General features: G+C 50.7%; 1 protein-coding gene across 4 annotated transcripts in view; it reads left to right on the plus strand.

Annotated features, from left to right (window-relative positions):
- LOC127580904 (SLAM family member 5-like) overlaps positions 1 to 18,137 on the plus strand; it is a 665,368-nt gene that overhangs the window by 562,445 nt on the left and 84,786 nt on the right. For 2 of the 4 annotated variants that reach the window (XM_052034882.1, XM_052034883.1), the window contains exons 3-4: positions 15,032 to 15,352; positions 17,681 to 17,968. The exons of the other annotated variants lie outside the window; for them this stretch is intronic. In XM_052034882.1, coding sequence (XP_051890842.1) covers positions 15,032 to 15,352; positions 17,681 to 17,968 — 609 coding nt within the window. The remainder of the gene's footprint in view (positions 1 to 15,031; positions 15,353 to 17,680; positions 17,969 to 18,137) is intronic. 4 annotated transcript variants of the gene reach the window in all.

Below are 18,137 nucleotides of genomic sequence, written 5' to 3' on the forward strand. Positions count from 1 at the left end.
GGGAGGACCGAGGGTGTAGTTGTTGCTTCCTGGAGCAGTCTGTTATGGACATACCTGGGAGAGGCCGTTTTCCTGGAATGAGGGAGGGTCAATTCGATTGAAAGATTTGGCAGATAAGTTGAACTGTGCTCCCGGTGGAGGACACTGCAAATATCCCAAAGATAAAAGAGGGGCTCATTTCAAACAGTGCAGACGAACTTAGAACCATCTCAATCAGGAGAATCAAGACATCAGAAAAACTAACGAAAGGCCGACGGGTCTCCGGGACCCAGGGGCCTGCAGCTGAAGGTTGAAAGGAAGTGGCTCCAGAGATAGTCGAGCCGTTGGTTTTTCAAAACTCACTGAATTCCAGGAAGGTGAGAAAATGGCAAATGTGACTCCTTGTCCATGAAAGGAGGGAGACAAAAAGTGGGAAACTATGGACCTGTCAGCTTAATGTCTTCTCATAGCACGATGCAGGAGTCTGTGATCGAGGAAAAAATAATGAATCATTTGGAGAAGCTGAATGTCGACAAACCAAGTCAACGTGGCCTCATGACTGGTGAAACAGGTCTGACAAATTCTCTGGAGCTTTTTGGCAGTGGAACAAGTTGAGGGGAACCTGTAGATGTGTGTTTGACTCTCCAGAAGGTACCTGGCACAGTACCACATAACAGGCTGGTGAACAATATCAGAGCTCATGGTATTGTGGCAAGTGTGTTCATGAGCACTGGTTCTCACTTAGAAGGCAGACGGTGGGAATAAATGGGTCTTTTTCAAGCTGCAAGGATGGAATGAATGGGTTGTCCCAGGGATCGGGTCTTGACCCTCAATTAAATACCTTGTTAAAGAGACAGTGTACGGGAACGAGGGAGAAAGACTCCGCAAGAGAGAGATGGACAGAGGCTGTGCATAGAGGTCTGAGACAGAGGTGATCAGAGGCTCTGCAAACAGAGAAAGAGAGAGAGAGAGAGACAGACAGACAGACAGACTGTTCATAAGTGTACGGAGAGAAGAGAGAAAGAGGGAGATGGACAGAGAGACCGTGGGTAAAGATACAGAGTGTGACAGGGCAGTGGGATGTGTTTGAGTTCACTGCTCCTGCCCTCTCCCCTGTGTGGAACAGTGTTGCCCATTCCCCTATCACAGAGCATTGGACAGGTCTGACACAGTTCCTGCCGTTTCACTTCCTACTTGTTACCGATCTCTGTTCTCCAAGCACCAAATGAAGCTTCAAGATGTGGAAGCTCTTTCTGCGGTGGGACCCCTCCCTCCTCTGTGCCTCTGTCATTGCTGCTTCTGTGGACAAGACCTGATCTTAATGATGGAATTTGAGTATAGAGCAGTATCGGCAGCACAGTACTGTAGCAGTTAGCATAACGCTATTACAGCGCCAGTGATTCGGGTTCAATTCCAACCACTAGCTGTATATTCTCCCCATGTGTCTGTGTGGGATTCCTCTGGGTACCCTGGTTTCTTCCCACATTCCAAAGCCGTACAGGTGAGGAGCTGTGGGCATGCTATGTTGGCGCCGGAAGGGTGGTGACACTTGCGGGCTGCCCCCAGCACATTTCCAGTAACGCAAAAAGGCATATTTCACTGTGTGTTTCGATGTACATGTGACTAATAAATAAATCTTAAAAGTATCTGAGATGTGTCTGGGTCTTGTTGAGTGAATGTAAAGACCCTTCTGTCCATCATGGTCACTCCTCGACTCTCTACTTGTCCACGCCCTGAATCAGAACACTGACCTCTCCCTCCCTCCCTCTCTCTTGTTCTTTCGTTTACCCAGTCTTTCTTGAGCTCTCAGTCTCTCTCACTTGAGAATATCTTTGTATCTGTATCCATCCATAAAGCTCTTTGTCTGACTGCCTGTCCCTTCACCCTGGCTTCTGTCTGTCAGTTTGCCATGGGGTCAAACAGCACAGAAACTGGCCCTTTGATCCACTGAGTGAGCACCGATCATCAGGCACCAATTTTCACCCATCTCATTTCATTCCTCCCGTGGTCCCATCAACTCCCCCAGGTTCTACCCCTCACCTACACACCAGGGGCAGTTTACAGTCGTCAATTAACCTACCAACCCACGTGTATTATTTAATATTTATTTATCAGTCCCGTGTGCATGGAAACACACAGTGAAATGCGTCTTTTGTGTTCATCATCACAGTCTGAGAATGTGCTGGGGGCAGCCCGCAAGTGTCGCCATGTTTCCGGCACCAACATAGCATGTCCACAACTTCCTGACCCGTACGTCTTTGGAATGTGGGAGGAAACCGGAGCACCCAGAGGAAACCCACGCAGACACGGGGAGAACGTACAAACTCCTTACAGACAGCGGCTGGAATTGAACCCAGGTCACTGGCATTGTGATAACATTGCATTAACTGCCACACTACCGTGCTGCCCACGTCTTTGGAACGTCTTTGAAATGTGGGAAGCAGCAGCACTACCTGCTGCCACGCTGCCACCACGCCGTGTCCCCTCCCCCCTCCCGTCCATGTGTATTTTCTCTCTCACTTTAGACATGTCTCTCTGTTTCACTGCCTCAACCACTTCCTGCCGCCATCTGATGCAGCATTTGACCAAACACGTTCACTGTGAGGACCAGCTCATCACACCCTGACAGCAGCTCCCGACCACCACAGGGGCTCTGGGCGTTCAGACCCATCAGCTCTTTGATAAATAAAACAAACATCTCCAAACTCTCGCCGTGCTCGCTATTCCAACAGACTGTCAGGGCAAAGGAGAGACGGTTACCTCACAGAGAGAGAAACTTCGCAAGGCTTTCAACAAGGTCCCACAGGTCAGCCTGGTGCAGATAGTAAAAGCCCATGGGACCCGAGGGAGAGCGGCAGATTGGATCTGAACTGGGCTCAGTGGGAGGAAGGAAAGGGGAATGCGTGACTGATGTTTGTGTGACCGGAGCTATTACCAGTGGGACCCACAGGGCTCAGTATTCCATCCCTTGCTTTGTTGTATGAAAGGAGACATGTTGTACGTATGTTGTATGTTGCAGGGAGATAGAGGTGGTCTGGTCAGGTGGCAGAGAAATGGCCAATGGAGAATAAAAATGTGACTTGCATTGGATCAGTGCAAGTGGGTGGCTGGTGGTCGGCATGGACCTGATGGGCTGAAGGGCCTGTCTCCACGCTGACTAAATCTCTGCTCCAAGTGTGAGATGCTGCATTTGGGAAGAAACAGTGAACGAGGGAAACAATGTTGAGCTCACTGACCACAGGGCTGAAGTGCAGCCAGAAGCAGTGGGGCAGCCCTTTCAGGTACTAAAGGAGGGGCCACAAACCTTGCGTAGTCCATGGAGAACAGACTCATCGGACGGCAAAATGAAAGGCAGCCTGTGTCGGTGAACCGGTTTATAAACCTGTCAGGGTAACCAGGTGTAGGAACAGGCCAGACGGTGGAAGTGTGAGCTACCAGGACGCAGCTGAAGCCCTGAAGCCACATTGCTCTGGGTGTCAAGAGGGGTCAAGGGTGCGGAGCAACCCCAACCGAGCTAGTTCCCGCTCAGCTGGAACTGCTCGTTGCACCGGGCCCCAAAACTCTCCTTGGGAGCCGGTCCCACACAACGTGAGCCACCCTTCAGCAATGTCCTCCGTGCCGTTCCCCACTGGGGTGGGGGTTCCCACAGACTGCTCCAACACTCTCCACTCCCTGCCCTCAACTGGTGGATGAACACCCTGTTATTCTCTGTCTGTCAACCGGAGGTGAGGAGGTGACGATCTCTGGTGGAGATCTCCATCAAGAGAGTCCGCCCTCGACAGTAGACGCTGTGCAGATGGGTATACAGTCCCCACTCACCCAGTCACTGGGATACACTGTCCCCACACACCCACTCACTGGTGTACACTGTCCCCCACACACATCAGGACAAGGTGAGCATTGGTTAGATACAGAATGAATCTCGCTCCACACTGTCCCGTCAGACCCTCCCAGGAAACGGGTTAGATACAGAACAAGAGAAGCTTGGTTATTAGTGGGTATTGGGACAGAGGATTGGGTCAGTCTGTAACCACACAACCACTCTGCTGCTAATTCTAGACACGAAGCTCGAGAAACGGATGTCCGGTTGCTCAAAGGATGGGGAAGGATTGGCAGGGATGTAGAATTGGACACATGGCCTAGAACCCCTCAGAACCCAGGAACTGAGCTCAGATCTGGAAAGTTTCATGGGAAGGGATCACGATGGGGAAGTGGGGTGGGAAGGATTGTTGGAGGGAGGGACTGGGGGGCAGAAAAGGGGTGGAGATGGGTTAACAGGCAACCCCAGTCAGACAACCTGGTGCTGGTTTCCTCTCTCTCTGCAGAGAGACTGTTGATCTGGTCCATAAAGTCACAGGGTCATTGAGTCATAGAGTCTCCCAGCATGGAAACAGGCCCTTCAACTCATCCATGCCGACTGTGTTGCCCAGTGAGCTGCTCCCATCTGCCCACGTTTGGTCCGTAGCTCTCTAAACCTCTCCTATCCATGGACTTATCTAGATGGCTTTTAAATGTTGCTAATGTGCCCGCCTCAACCACTATTTCTAGCAGCTCATTCCAAATACCCACCACCCTTTGTGTGGAGAAGCTGCCCCTGACGTCCCTTTATAAATCTTTTGCCTCTGGTCTTAGTCGTGTGGCCTCTTGTTTTTACACCCCATCTCTGGGAAGAAGACTGTGTGCTTTCAACCTGTTTATGCCTCTCATGATCTTATATACCTCTACCAGGTCATCCTTGAATCTCTTACATTCCATGGAATAAAGTCCCAGTATACACAACCTCTCCTTGTAACTCAGGCCCCCAAGTCTGGGCAACATCCTGGTAAATCTTTTCTGCACTCCTTCTAGTTTAATAACATCTTTCCTATAACAGGATGACCGAAACTGCACACTATACTCCAGTGCGGCCTCACTAACATCCTATATAACCGCAGCAAAACTTTCCAACTCCTCTGTTCAATGCCCTGACTGATGAAGGCCAGCGTGCCAAATGCCTTCTTCACCACCCTATCTACCTGTGGCGCCGCTTTCAGTGAACTGTGCCCTTGCATTCCTAAGTCCCTCTGTTCCATAACACTCCCCACGGCCCGACTATTCACTGTATAAGTCCTACCCTGGTTTGATCTCCCAAAATGCAATACCTCACATTTATGGGGATTGAAAGTCATTTGCCAATCCTCAGCCCCTGCAGTTAGCTAACCTTCTTCACTGTTCATTAGATAACCAGTTTTGGTGTATCCCACAAACCTGCTAATCGAGAGTGAGAACTTTGACAAAAGAATGCAGGGGAATGAAGTACAGACCAGGAAGACGTGCCCCGCAGTTCAGGCTGGGCACGTCCTCCAGTCCAAGAGGAAAAAAAGGAAAAAGAGGTTAAAAAAAAACGCTGCAAGGACTCAGGTGGACGACTGATCCAAACAGGAATCAGGTGACCTGAAGTTGTAGAATTCAGTACTGAGTCCGGAAGGTTGCAATGTGTCAGACAGAAGATGTGTTGTTCCCCAAGCTTGTGTTGGGCCTCAATGTGACAGTACAGGGAACCACAGACCGAGAGGTCAGGGTGGGGGTGGGATGGAGAATTAAAGTGGCAGCTAACAGGAAGCTCAGCGTCATTCCTGCAGACTGAACCCGGGTGCCTCACAAAGTGATCGTCCAATCTGTGTCTGGTTTCCACAGAGGAGACCACATTGGGAACACCAGATGCAGTTCGCCAGATTGAATCACTCCTCCACCTGGAAAGACTGTTCTTGCCCCTGGACGGTGGGAAGGGAAGAGATGAAAGGACAGGTGTTGCACTGCCTGTGGTTGAAGGGAAAGTGTCATAAGGGGGGTGGTCAGTGGGAACGGAAGAGTGGACCAGGGAGAAGGGAACGGTGTCTTGAAATGCGGAAAGGGGAGGGAAAGGTGTGTCTGCTGGTGGAATCTCATTGAAAGTGGTGCAAATTCTGGGGACTTGACCTGATGAATGTGGAGGCTGGTGGGGTGGAAGGTGAGGGCAGCGAAACTCTGTCCTTCTTCTGTCCTGGAGGAGAGAGGGTGAGAGCAGAGGTATGGGAAATGGATGAGATGTGGTCAGGGGCTTTGCTAACAATGGTAGAGGGGAAGCCATGGTTCAGGAAGAAGGAAGACATTCCAGAGGCACCTTTATGGAAAATATCATCATCGGGAATCGCAGGAAGTGGGAGAGTGGAACAGAGAGTGAGACAAAGCGTAGCTGAGAGAGCAGTGGGAGTCAGTAAGCTTGTGATGGATGTCAGTAGCTTGTTAAGCTGCTGAGGTTGAGACAGAGGTTCAGGAAAGGGAAGAGTCAAGAGACTGACTGTGTGACGGTGCGCCCAGTGTGGAGCTTGGCAGCAAAAGTAATGAAATTGTTGAGTCCAACATGAGTGCAGGAGGCAACACCGATGCCGTCATCGATGTACCGGTAGAAGAGTTGAGGGAGTGGGTCTGGGGAGGACTGGAAGAGCGACTGTTCCACATATCCCACCAAATGACAGACATGGTGTGGGCCCACCGACACCAGGCCTCCCCCTCCCCCTCCCCCACCCTCCCTGCAGCTTAACGTTGTAATTGTACCTGCTGAACATTGTACAGGTGACTCCTGCATTACGGGAGGGCTGCATTCCCAGGAAACCATCCGTATCGCAGTTTCCTGGGACACAAAGCCACATTGTCTGTGCATGCGTCAAGAAATGGGAGCTGAAAGTAAAACAAAAATTGACACACAGATTTTGCGAGAGTGAATGTTATCTCGTATCTCAGGTTTTTGGGCAGTGATTTGTGATTTCTGTGACGGTGAATTCCCATCACCCACACGGCTGGAACACAGTGGTCGCCTGGAAACCGATTCCACACCTTGATTTTCTGAGCCAATATCCTTTCCCGCTATTGCTCTGATTTTATCCTTGGTGACAATCCCAACCCACCTTTTCCCATCTCCACATCCTTCCCAAATCTGGAATATCCTTGGATATTCAGCTCCCAGCTTCAAGTTATCCTGCTGCCAGGTCCCTGCAACACCACTCACATTGGATCTGTTTCCATCCATTGACACCGTTAGTTCATCCACCCACTGTGGATGCCTCGTACATTCAGATACAGCGCTTGTACTTTTGACTTTTTAACATCTTGCGACACCTCGGCAGTTTTCTGGTCCTATTGACCTTGGGTCCATTGTACCTTCCCCAGACTCTATTAGTTAGGGCCCTCCTGTGTCTGTGTGCTCTGTCCCTTCCTGACACAATGTGCCTGACTGGTGTGCACTGCTTTCTTGTCCTTTCGCTTTACCATCCAGATTTCTCTCTGTAAAAGTCGACCCGTGCTCTGTAATAAATCAGACAACAGAAAAACCACAGAACTTACGATTAATGCTTTATTAGTTTAACGCTAGTGGGAGTGGGGGTACATGGAGGAGCAAACAGTCATTGCTGCTCTTCCTTGCACTTGGCCCGATGCAAGGAATACAAAGCGCTGACAAACTTAGATATATTATTCCCTGGTGGGTGTCCACCTACTACACTGGCATACCCATATTTGGGTATGCTTGACCAGCTCACACTACCATTGGTCCCAGACAGGTTAACACATCTTTCACAGACAGTCACAAACAACCTTGTTCTTGTGGCCTTGAAGCTCAAGTTTAGCTGATAAGGAGTTGCTAAGCTTCACAAGCAGGTTCAAGCTGCTTAACAGTAGAGAGAAAGAGAGAGTAACCCTTTATTCACCAGAGCTCCCTTCCCATTGTCTTCATCTCCACTGGGGCTTTCCCCAACATCCCCCACACCCACTGACTCCTTATGTAGTTTCCAGCCCTCTTTACCTTCCCAGTTCCTTGATTCACCAGAACTCTGGTCCCAGCCTGGGTCAGGTGTGGTCAGTCCCAATGCAACAGCTCCCTCCTTCCCCAGGACTGGTGCCCAACCAGTTGAAACCCACCCCTGCCACCAATCTTTGAGCCGCTCATCTCCTGATCCCACCAACCCTGTGCCTCCAACAGACACATCGTCTTCCTTGGTGCAAGGTGTGACCCGCCCCGGGAGTGGGTCCCTTCGATGTCACTGACCAGGTTGATCAGGCCTCTTTGTGCCACATTTGGTCAAATAGAAACACAGGAAATAGGAGCAGGAATGGGCCATTCTGCCCTTTGAACCTGTTCTACTATTCCATACAATTGTGGCTGATCCCCTCTCTTAAGACCATATTCCCGTTCTCTCCCCGTCCCCTCAATGCCTTTTACATCTGGAATGTTCTCTGTCTCCCACTGACAGGCATTCAGTGCCGTGGTCTGCACAGTCCTCTTGTGGCAGTGAATCCCACAGCTTCACCGCCTCTGAGTGAAGACACTTCTCCTCAGCTCTTTGGTCCGTGTTTGGATCGAGGCTGTGATGAGGTCTGGAGCCAAGTTGCACCGAGAAGGAAACGAAGTTGATGGATGAGGGTAGTGCCAAGTCCTCAGGGAGTTTAGTAAAGCATTTGACAAGGTTCCTCATGGTCGGCTGATCCAGAAGGTTGAGTCACAGGGGATCCATGGTGACTTGGTAAGTTTAATATAAAATTGACTTGGCCATACAGGACAGAGGGGAGTGGTGGAGGGGTGTTGTCTGACAGGAGGTGTGTGACCAGTGGTGTTCCGCAGGGATTGGCGTCGGGACCTCTGTTGTTTGTGATATATGTTATACATATATTTAAAGATATATAACGTGGGCAGGCTGGCTAGTCAGTCTGCAGATGACACAGACATTGGGAGAATTGAAGGCAGTTAGGAAGGTTGTGAAAGGAAACAGCAGGACACAGCCCAGGTGGAAACTTGGGTGGAGAAATGGCAGATGCAGTTTCATCCCGACAAGTGGGAGGTGTTACATTTTGGGAGGTCAAATGTAAGAGGAAAGTATAAAGTAAATGGCAGAAGCCTCAGGAGCACTGATGGACTGAGGGATCTTGGGGTACAAGGCCACAGTTCACTGAAAGTGACCATGCAAGGAGATAGGGTGCTAAAGAAGGTTCATGTCATACTTGCCGTCATTGGTCAGACGTTGAATATAAAATCAGACAGTCACATTACGGCTGTATGAACCTTTGGTTAGGCCACATTTGGAGCACTGCGTGCAGTTCTGGTCACCACATTACAGGAAGGATGTGGAGAGGGTGCATGTTGTCTGGTTTGCAACATTTCAGCTCCCAGGAAAGGTTGGACAAACGTGAATTGTTTTCCTGGAGCGTCAGAGGCTGAGGGGAGACCTGACAGAAATTTATAAAATATGAAAGGCATAGACAGGGTCGACAGTCTTTTCCCGAGGGTGGAAATGTCAAATACAGGTTGAGTTAGGCTGAAGGTGAACGAGGGGAACGTTTAAAGGAGATGTGCAGGCAAGTTTTTTCACATTGAGAATGGTGGGTGCCCAGAAAGCGCCATCAGGGGGAAGTGATGAAGCAGATCCGACAGCAACGTTTAAGAGGCATTGAGTCGGGCACATGGACAGCCAGAGAATGGAGGGATGGAGCCCAAGTGCAGGCAAATGGATTGGGTGAAATTGGCATCATGATCAGCAGGAACATGTTGGGCCGAAGGGCCTGTTCCTTGGCTGTACTGCTCTCTGTTCCATGAAACCCTAACTGGGCTTCAGAGAGCAGGCCACTCGGCCCCTTGAGCCTGCTCGCCTATTTAATAAGCTCATGGCTGATGTGACTGGAACCTCAGGATATTGTGGTCACCCTCCAGTAACCTTTCACCCACTGTGGTATTGAGAATCTCTCACCTGCTCCCTCAGAAACACTCAAAGTCTCTGCATCACCATCCTCTGAAGAACAGAGTTCCAGCGTCTCTCAACCTGTTGATGCTGCAACACATTTTTAATTCACTTTTTCAGCCTTTACACAGCAGGAAAATAAATGTTTACAGTAAACCGGTCAACTGAAAGGGGGTGTGGGAACTGGGACCCCGGTGTATCAAAGGAATCAGCACCCAGTGATCCAGCTCCTGAACCATGAGAATTTTCAGAGAATCGGAAACCGGATTATCGGAATTCAACTGTTTTGTTGTCTGATGTTCTCTTCACAATTTACTTTCCCACCTATCGGTGTTTCATGAGCTAATTTAGCATTACTGGAATCAAAAGAAATGTTATGTGAAAAAATAGCTCCAGACTCCAGCATCTGCAGTCACTTGTCCCCAATCCCAGCACATTCCTTCGGTGTCAGACTCCCACCTCGGTTACATCAATGTCCCCCTCCTGTCTGTGTGAGCCGGTCCTGTCTTCTCTCTCCCACACCAGCACCCATGTGTGAGGGATTACCCTGGGTCCTCCCGCTCCACTCTCAGCACCACTGTCTCCAGCTGACGGCAGATTCAGCTCCCCCTCCACAGGGGGAATGGGTGGGCTCCAGTCTGGGCTGTTCTGCCCTTTATATCTGCACCTCATTTTGTGGGGAGTTTTAGTTTTGTTTCATTTTAAAAGAACTTTGTAAAAAGTGTTCAAACACCGACTTCTACACCCAAAATGTACCCCAGACCACGCAGGGCCCACCCACTCAGCAGGTATCCATTGAGCCAGTGGACACCGTGAGCTCCCTTTCCGGGGACACGCAATAAACACAAGACAACAGGAGCAGGAAGGGGCCATTTGGCCCCTCAAGCCTGACCCACCATTCAGTGTGATCGTGGCTGATCTATGCTGGCCTCACCTGTGCCATCTCTCCACACGCTTCAACTCCTCGATCTGTCAAATATTTACCCCGCTCCACTTCATGTACATCCAGTGATCCAGCCTCCACCACTCGTCAGGGCAGAGAGTTCCAGAGATTCACCGCCCTCTGCGAGGAGACATTTCTGCCTCCCTACGTTTTAAATGACTGGTCCCTGATCTTGACTCTCCCACTGGTGTAAGCATCCCAACACCTACCCTGCCACACCCGGCCACCCCGCAGGATCTAATGTGTTTGAATAGGGTTACCCCTCATTCTGCTAAACTCCAGAGAATACGGACCCAAACTCTTCAGCCTCTCTCGATAGGAGCAGCTTGATCCCAGTAATGAGCCTGGTGAACCTCCTTTGGACTTCCTCCAATGCTTCTCGATGCTTTCTCAGGTTAGGGGACCACAGTGCACCAGGTGTGGCCTCACCAACACCCTGTCCAATCGCAGCAAAACCTCCCCATTTTACAACTCCGACCCCCTTGCAGTAAAGGCCAACATGTTGTTTACCTTCTTGACTGGAAGGTTGAAGGCAGAAAGGACTCCAGTGATAGGAGACTCGATAGTTGGGGGGCAGACAGGAGATTCTGTGGCTGCAAAAGGGACTCCAGGATGGTGTGTTGGCTCCGCGGTGCCAGGGTCCGGGATGTCTTGGGAGCGGCTGCAGAACATTCTCAAGGGGGAAAGGGAGCAGCCAGAGGTCGTGTTGCACGTTGGCACAAATGAAATGGGTGGAGAAAGGGATGAGGTTCTGCAGAGTGAATGTAAGGAGTTAGGGAAGAGGTTAAAAAGCAAGACCTCGAGGGCTGTAATCTCTGCATTACTCCCAGTGCCACGAGCTGGTGAGGGTGAAAATAGAAGGATATGGCATAGAGTTGGTGAGGAGCAGGGATTCAGAGTTGTGGACCATTGGGATCTCTTGCGGGACAGAGGTGACCTGTACAAGAGGGATGGGTCGCACCTGAACTGGAGGGGGACCAATATCCTGGTGGGCAGATTTGCTCGTACTACAAGGGAGGGTTTAAACTGGATCGGCAGGGGGTGGTATCCAAAGCAGAAGTGAGGCATATGGGAGGCTGGAAGCTGAGACAGAATTCAATGCCAGTCGGGTCAGTGGACAAGACAGGAAGCAGCATGGCAGGGAGCGAGGAAAGACCGTTGGATTAAGCTGCATTTATTTCAATGCAAGAGGCCTGGCAGGTAAGGCGGATGAACTCAGGGCTTGGATAGCTGCATTAGACTGGAATATGATCGCCATTGCAGAAACATGGCTATGGGAGGGACGGGACTGGCAGCCAAATATTCCAGGGTACAGGTGCTATCGGTGGGATAGAGGTGGAGGAATGTGAGGAGGGGGATTTGCATTTCTGACCAAATAGAACGTCACGGCAGTGGCCCGAGATGAAATTACTGAGGGATCGTCCAGTGAGGCGTTATGGGTGGAGCTGGGAAATAAGAAGGGATGGTCACGTTGTGGAGATTATACTATAGGACCCCTAATAGTTAACGGGACTTAGAGGAACAAATATGCAAGGAGTTTGCAGAAAATTGCAAGAATAATAGGGTTGTCATAGCAGGGGATTTTAACTTTCCTTCTATAGGCTGGGACTGACATGGTGCTAAGGGCTTAGCTGGGGTGGAATTTGTTACGTGTGTTCAGGAAAGTTTCCTCAGGCAATATATAGAAGGCCTTAACAGAGGGAGTGCAAAGCTCGACCTACTCGTGGGAAATAGGTCAGGGAGTTGACTGAGGAGTCAGAGGAGGAGCACTTTGGGACCAGTGACCATAGTTCTATTAGTTTTAAACTAGTTACGGAAAGGGACAGATCTGGTCCTCAAGTTGAAGTTCTAAATTGGGGCAAGGCAAATTTTGATGGTGTTAGACAGGAACTTGCAAAGGTGAACTGGAGTAGGTTGTTTGTGGGCAAAGGGACATCTGGCAAGTGGGAGGCTTTTTAAGTGAGATAACAGTTCTAGGTCTACATGGTCCTGTTAGAGTGAAGGGTTTGTGCACGGGAGTTCATGTCTCATGAATTTTATTGAGTTTTTTGAAGAACTAACCAAGAAGGTCGATGAGGCCAGGGTGGTAGACGTTGTCTTTATGGACTTCAGTGAGGCCTTTGATAAGGTTCCACATGTTAGGCTGATTTTGAAAGTTAGATTGTATGGAATCCAGGGACACCTGGCTCATGGGATACATAACTGGCTTGATGGTAGTAAGCAGAAGGCAACATGTTGTTTTTCAGATCGTTATTTGTCATCTTTATCAACGATTTGGATGAGATTGTACAAGGCATAGTCAGTAAGTTTGCAGATGACACTTAAGTAGGTGGTGTCATTGATAGTGAAAATGGTTATCAGGGTTTACGGAGGGACCTTGATCAGCTGGGTAAGTGGACCAAGGAATGGCCAATGGAGTTTAATTCAGGTAAGTGCGAGGTGTTGCATTTTGGGACAACAAATGTGGGTAGTACTCACAGGGAACAGTGGCATCCTGGGGAGCGTTGTAGAACAGAGGGAACTAGGAGTACAATACATTGTTCTCTGAAGGTGGAGTCACAGATGGACAGGGTGGTAAGAAAAGTGATTTGCATGCTGGCCTTTATCAGTCAGGGCACTGAGTATAGAAGTTGGGAAGTTATCTTGCAGTTGTCCAAGATGTTGGTGAGATCGCATTTGGAATATTGTGTTCAAGTTTTGGTCACCCTGCTCTAGGAAAGATGCCATGAAGCTGGAAAGAGTGCAGAGGAGATTTATGAGGATGTTGACTGGACTCAAGAGACTAAGTTAGGAAGAGTGATTGAGCAGATTGGAACTGTTTTCATTGCAGTGTAGGAGAATGAGGGGTGCTCTTGCAGAGGTGTATAAAATCATGAGGGGCACAGACAGGGTGAATGCTCACAATCTTTTTCCCAGGGTTGTGAAATCAAGAACTAGAAGGCATAAATTGAAGGAGGGAGGAGAGGTTTACTTGGCAACTTTTTCACCCAGTGGTCAGTATACGGAATGAGCTGCCAGAGGAAGTGGTTGAAGCAGGTACACTAACAACATTTAACAGGTACTGAGACATGTACATGGACAGGAAAAGTTTAGTGGGATATGGACCAAATGCGGGCTAACGGGACCAGCTTGGATTGGCATCTTGGTCAGCATGGACCAGTTGGGCCGAAGGGCCTGTTTCTGTGACTCTATTCAGAGAACATGGACTCCTCAGGACACCAGAAACCTGCCCAAAACTTGCTGCACTGGACTGTTGTGTGCAGTGTTGTCAATTAAACCCAATTCAGTGCAGCACAGGACAAACCGCACCAGGCAGTGACTCTGCCTATTAACTGTATTTCTTTCTTAATTGTGATGAGTTGAAGCAACACATTCCCCACGTAGCACCGAAAATCTTCATTAAAGCTTTAGTTACATAACTTTAGTTAGCTTCAGAAACTCATTAAGTGGATTCTGATGTGACCTGCTCTGGATGAACCTGGTCAAGGTTCGACGTGGCGAGTTCTTCTCTGAGTCGGAGACTTGGGGAGTCCTTCTGCAACTGTTGGTCTCTGGAGTTATTGCTGTCGACCATCTCATGAGGCACCTGATGATACATTTCTTCGTAAACTTTCCATACGTTGCTTCGATCCTACGGCCATCCACATGTCTGCAAGTCGACTCTCTTTCCACATGTGGACTTGTTCCTTTCACACTTTCAACTTCCTCTGGTCTCCATCCCCACCTCAGTCACCTGGTCCGCAACCGTCAGAGACATTGGACTTGGACAATCCTGTCCCTGGGATACAGCATCTCGGTATTGTCTGTGTCTCTCTGGTGGGGGAATCACAGCACCGTGAAGTTGTCTCAGGTGGGAAATTCCTGCAGCTCCGTCCCCACACTGACACTGAGCGAATGTTCAAATGTCAGCGGGACCCCACCTCACCTCGTGCCCCCAGCTTCATGCTGACCGTCTCCTCTGTTGTCTTCACTTCTTCTGCCTCTTCCTCCTATTCTTGAAGGTCCACAGCAGCCGTTTCCACCCCAGGTCCCATTGTAGAGGGGGAGGACTCCTCACACAGAGACATTCACTGGGACCCCCACTCACAGCCTGTCACGGGAGGTCCGAGCAGCAGCCAATGGTCAGACGGTACAGAGTGTGCTGGGGCAGCCGGTGCAGGGAACCACCTGGGGAGGTGAGGTGTGGTCTGGGGCAGGGGGCCTGGTCTCTGTGTGATGTAGGAACTGTGGGCCGGGTCCCTCACAGGGCCAGGAGCCAGACGATGGGCCGCATGGCCTGCTCCTGTGTCTGTGGTTATCCCAGCTCCGATTCCTCCTCCAGTCACTGAGCTCAACTGCTGACTGCCTCCTCTTGTCTCCTCAGCTGGGACTGGGGCTCCCCCTCCCACTGTGAACGGAGCTCGGGGACACTCGGTCTCCTTACCTCCCGGGATCCCAGTTGGACCAGACGTTCATGAGGTTGTGTGGAGACAGATATCACTCAGAAGCAGAAGAGCACAATACTCAAACGGGAAAACTGAATACTTCGGTACTGTGGAGTACAAGCGACGGGTAACTCTTCATCCCAGGAACTTCATTCTGGAAATCCGTGATCTACGGAGAAAGGATGCTGGTGATTATGAGGTGACTGTTACAACAGGTTCAGGAGCTGAAAATATAATGACGGTGCGGCTGGAGGTGTACGGTGAGTGAGACTGCCGCGGAGGGGCCCAGGTTTCACCAGTTCCTGAAACACCCCTAATTAATGGGTGAGGGCAGATCCCGTGCGTTCCCGTTTACTGAACCCCACTGACTGCCAGTGTCCAGAGCTGGGGGTCACAGTCCCAGTGTAGTGGGGCTGAGGCAGTGCCAGGCTGGGGGACACACCCACCACATCCCAGGAGACTGGGCCACTTTCTATCTATTTTCCACTACTCTTATCTATTTGCATGACCACTTTCAGGGAACCCTGGACTTGCATCCCAAGATCCCTCTGTACATCAGTGCTGTTCATGGTCCTGCTGTTAACTAAGTGGTGTGGGACAGGGGGTGCCAGTGAGATTAAAGTGAGTGAGAAATAAGGTCCCGGAAAGTTTAAAATGTGTCAGAAACAGGGTCCTCATGAGTTTAAAGGGAGCCAGATGCAGGGACCTGGTGAGTTTACGAGAGGGGAACTGGGTCCTAGTGAGTTTGAAGGGAGTGGAAAAAGGGCCCTGGTGAGTTGAAACAGAGTCCCTGTGAAATGAAAGGGATCAGGAAACAAGGTTGCAGTGAAATTAAAGAGAGCAGCTAACAGGGTCCCGGTGAGGTTAAAGGGAGCAGGAAACAGGGACCTGGTGAGTTTATAAGGATCGGGGAAAGAGTTCAGCGGTGAGTTTAAATGGAGTGGGGAGTAGGTTCCCGGTGACTTAAAAGCGAGCAAGAAACAGGGCCCCTCTGAGTTTAAAGAAAGGATGTGGAGGATGGTGAGATCAGAGTGGAGTGTCCTGAAATGCCAGAGCATTTGTGAGAAAGAAAGAGGTAGTGTTGGGTGTCTTGAATAAGCCTGATGGGGTGTAAGGTGTGGGGAGAGGAGGGAAGGTGAGGGGGGTGGTGTGGGGAGACGGGGGAGGATGTGGGGTGCGAGGAGAGGAGGGAAGGTGTGGGGTATGGGGAGAGGGGTGAGTGTGGGATGTGGGGAGATGAGGGATGTGTGGTGTGTGGGGAGAGGGGGGAGAGTGTGGAGTGTGGAGAGAGGGGGGAGGGTGTGGGGAGATGGGGGAGGACGGGACGGACTGGTTTGCTCCTCCATGGCACCAGTCTGGACAACAGGCTGAATGGCCTCCTCCCTGCTGTGACCGCACTGTGATATTCTGCACAGTTCTGGCATCATCTGAAGCTGTGACAGTGCGGCATTTATTACTGAGTCCCAGTGACTGCATGAGGTCTGGGTGGAAGGTGGGATCTGGCCCTAACGCTGGTCCTCACTGGAATAATGTCAGAAGCCAAAGGCACAGAGGTCAGGGTGGGAGTGGGACGGAGAATGAAAGTGAGAGCGTCTGGAAAGTCAGGGGGACCCTTGTGCCTGAATGGCCGTATTCTGCAAGGTGATCATTTCATCTGCGTCTGGATTCTACAGTGTAGAGGAGACCCCAGTGTGAACACTCAACACCGGGCACTGGGTTGGAAGGAGGGCAAGTGAATCACTGCTTCACCTGATGGGACGTTTGGTCCCTGGATGGAAGGGAGGGAAGAGGTGAAAGGTCAGGTGTTGCCCCTCCTGTGGTTACAGGGGAAAGTAGTGTAAGAGGGGAGTGGGTGATGGGGACGGAGGAGCGGATCAGGGAGTCACGGAGGGAAGGGTCCCATCCCCTCCCCTTTGAGGAGAAGATGTGTCCAGTGGTGGGACCTCGTTGATGTTGGTGGAACTGAAAATCCCTTGAACATGGAGGTTGGTGGGGTGGAAGGTGAAGACCAGGGAAATCCTCCACTACCTCTGGTGGGAGAGAGGGGGGTAAGGTCAGAGGTGGGAGAAGTGGAACAGACACAGTGAAGAGTCCCGTCAGCTGTGGTGGAGGGGAAAAAGGAAGACATCTCGAGCACTGGGGAGTCACCGTCTGGGCAGGTAGAATGGAGGTGGAGGGACTGGCAGAATAAAATGGGCTCTGTCTTCTGTGGGACCAGATTCAGGGCAGGTCTGGGCTGGGTCACACTCAAGTGTATAAGGGACACTGGGACCACTCACAGGGCTGACAAAAGACCTGGAACTGGAGAGAATTCCTGGGATACAGAGCCAGAAACAGGACATGGTGGAGAGTTTGTGGATGAGCGCGGGCAGTGGTTGGGAAAGAGGGCGCAGCCCACCTGGGAACTTCCTCCAGCAGCAACTGGCTGAACTGAAGGGTGAGGGAAGGGTTAAACTGGTGGGTGGAAATGAGCTGGGATCGGCTTAAAGTTCACTCGGGACTGTTGGGGACGAGATGGGGGAGTTGGGGATCGAGGTGTCCACAAGGATCTCCTTCACTCATCTTTTATCTCTCCGTCCCAACCTCAGAGCCTGTGTCAGGAACACACATCACGGTTCATAACATTTCCGGAACCTGCAACCTCACCCTGACCTGCTCCGTGACCTCAGGTGACAACACCAGCTTCAGGTGGTGGAGGGGAGGAGAAGCTGTGGGAAAGGACAGCCCCCATCACCTCTGGGAACACGGAGAGACGGTAGAGGTTCATCACACAGCAGAGGTGGAGGACGTTGTGTACAGGTGTGAGGCCAGGAACCCCGTCAGTGAGGGCATGGCACAGATCCGGCTGCGGGACGTCTGTAACATAACCACATCTGGTGAGTGTCAGCGGGAGGAACCTGATGCAGAGGGTGTGGGGGTTCCCTTGTCCCAAGAGTGTGTGAGGCAACACTGTCGAGGGAGCTTCGGTCTGTATCATACTTGTGTTCTTTGTGCTCTGTGTTCAGTTGTAGGGTTCAATATACCCTGTGGAGAGCGAGGGACTGA

Source organism: Pristis pectinata, chromosome 20 (assembly GCF_009764475.1).
Source record: "Pristis pectinata isolate sPriPec2 chromosome 20, sPriPec2.1.pri, whole genome shotgun sequence".
Lineage (NCBI taxonomy): Eukaryota > Metazoa > Chordata > Chondrichthyes > Rhinopristiformes > Pristidae > Pristis > Pristis pectinata.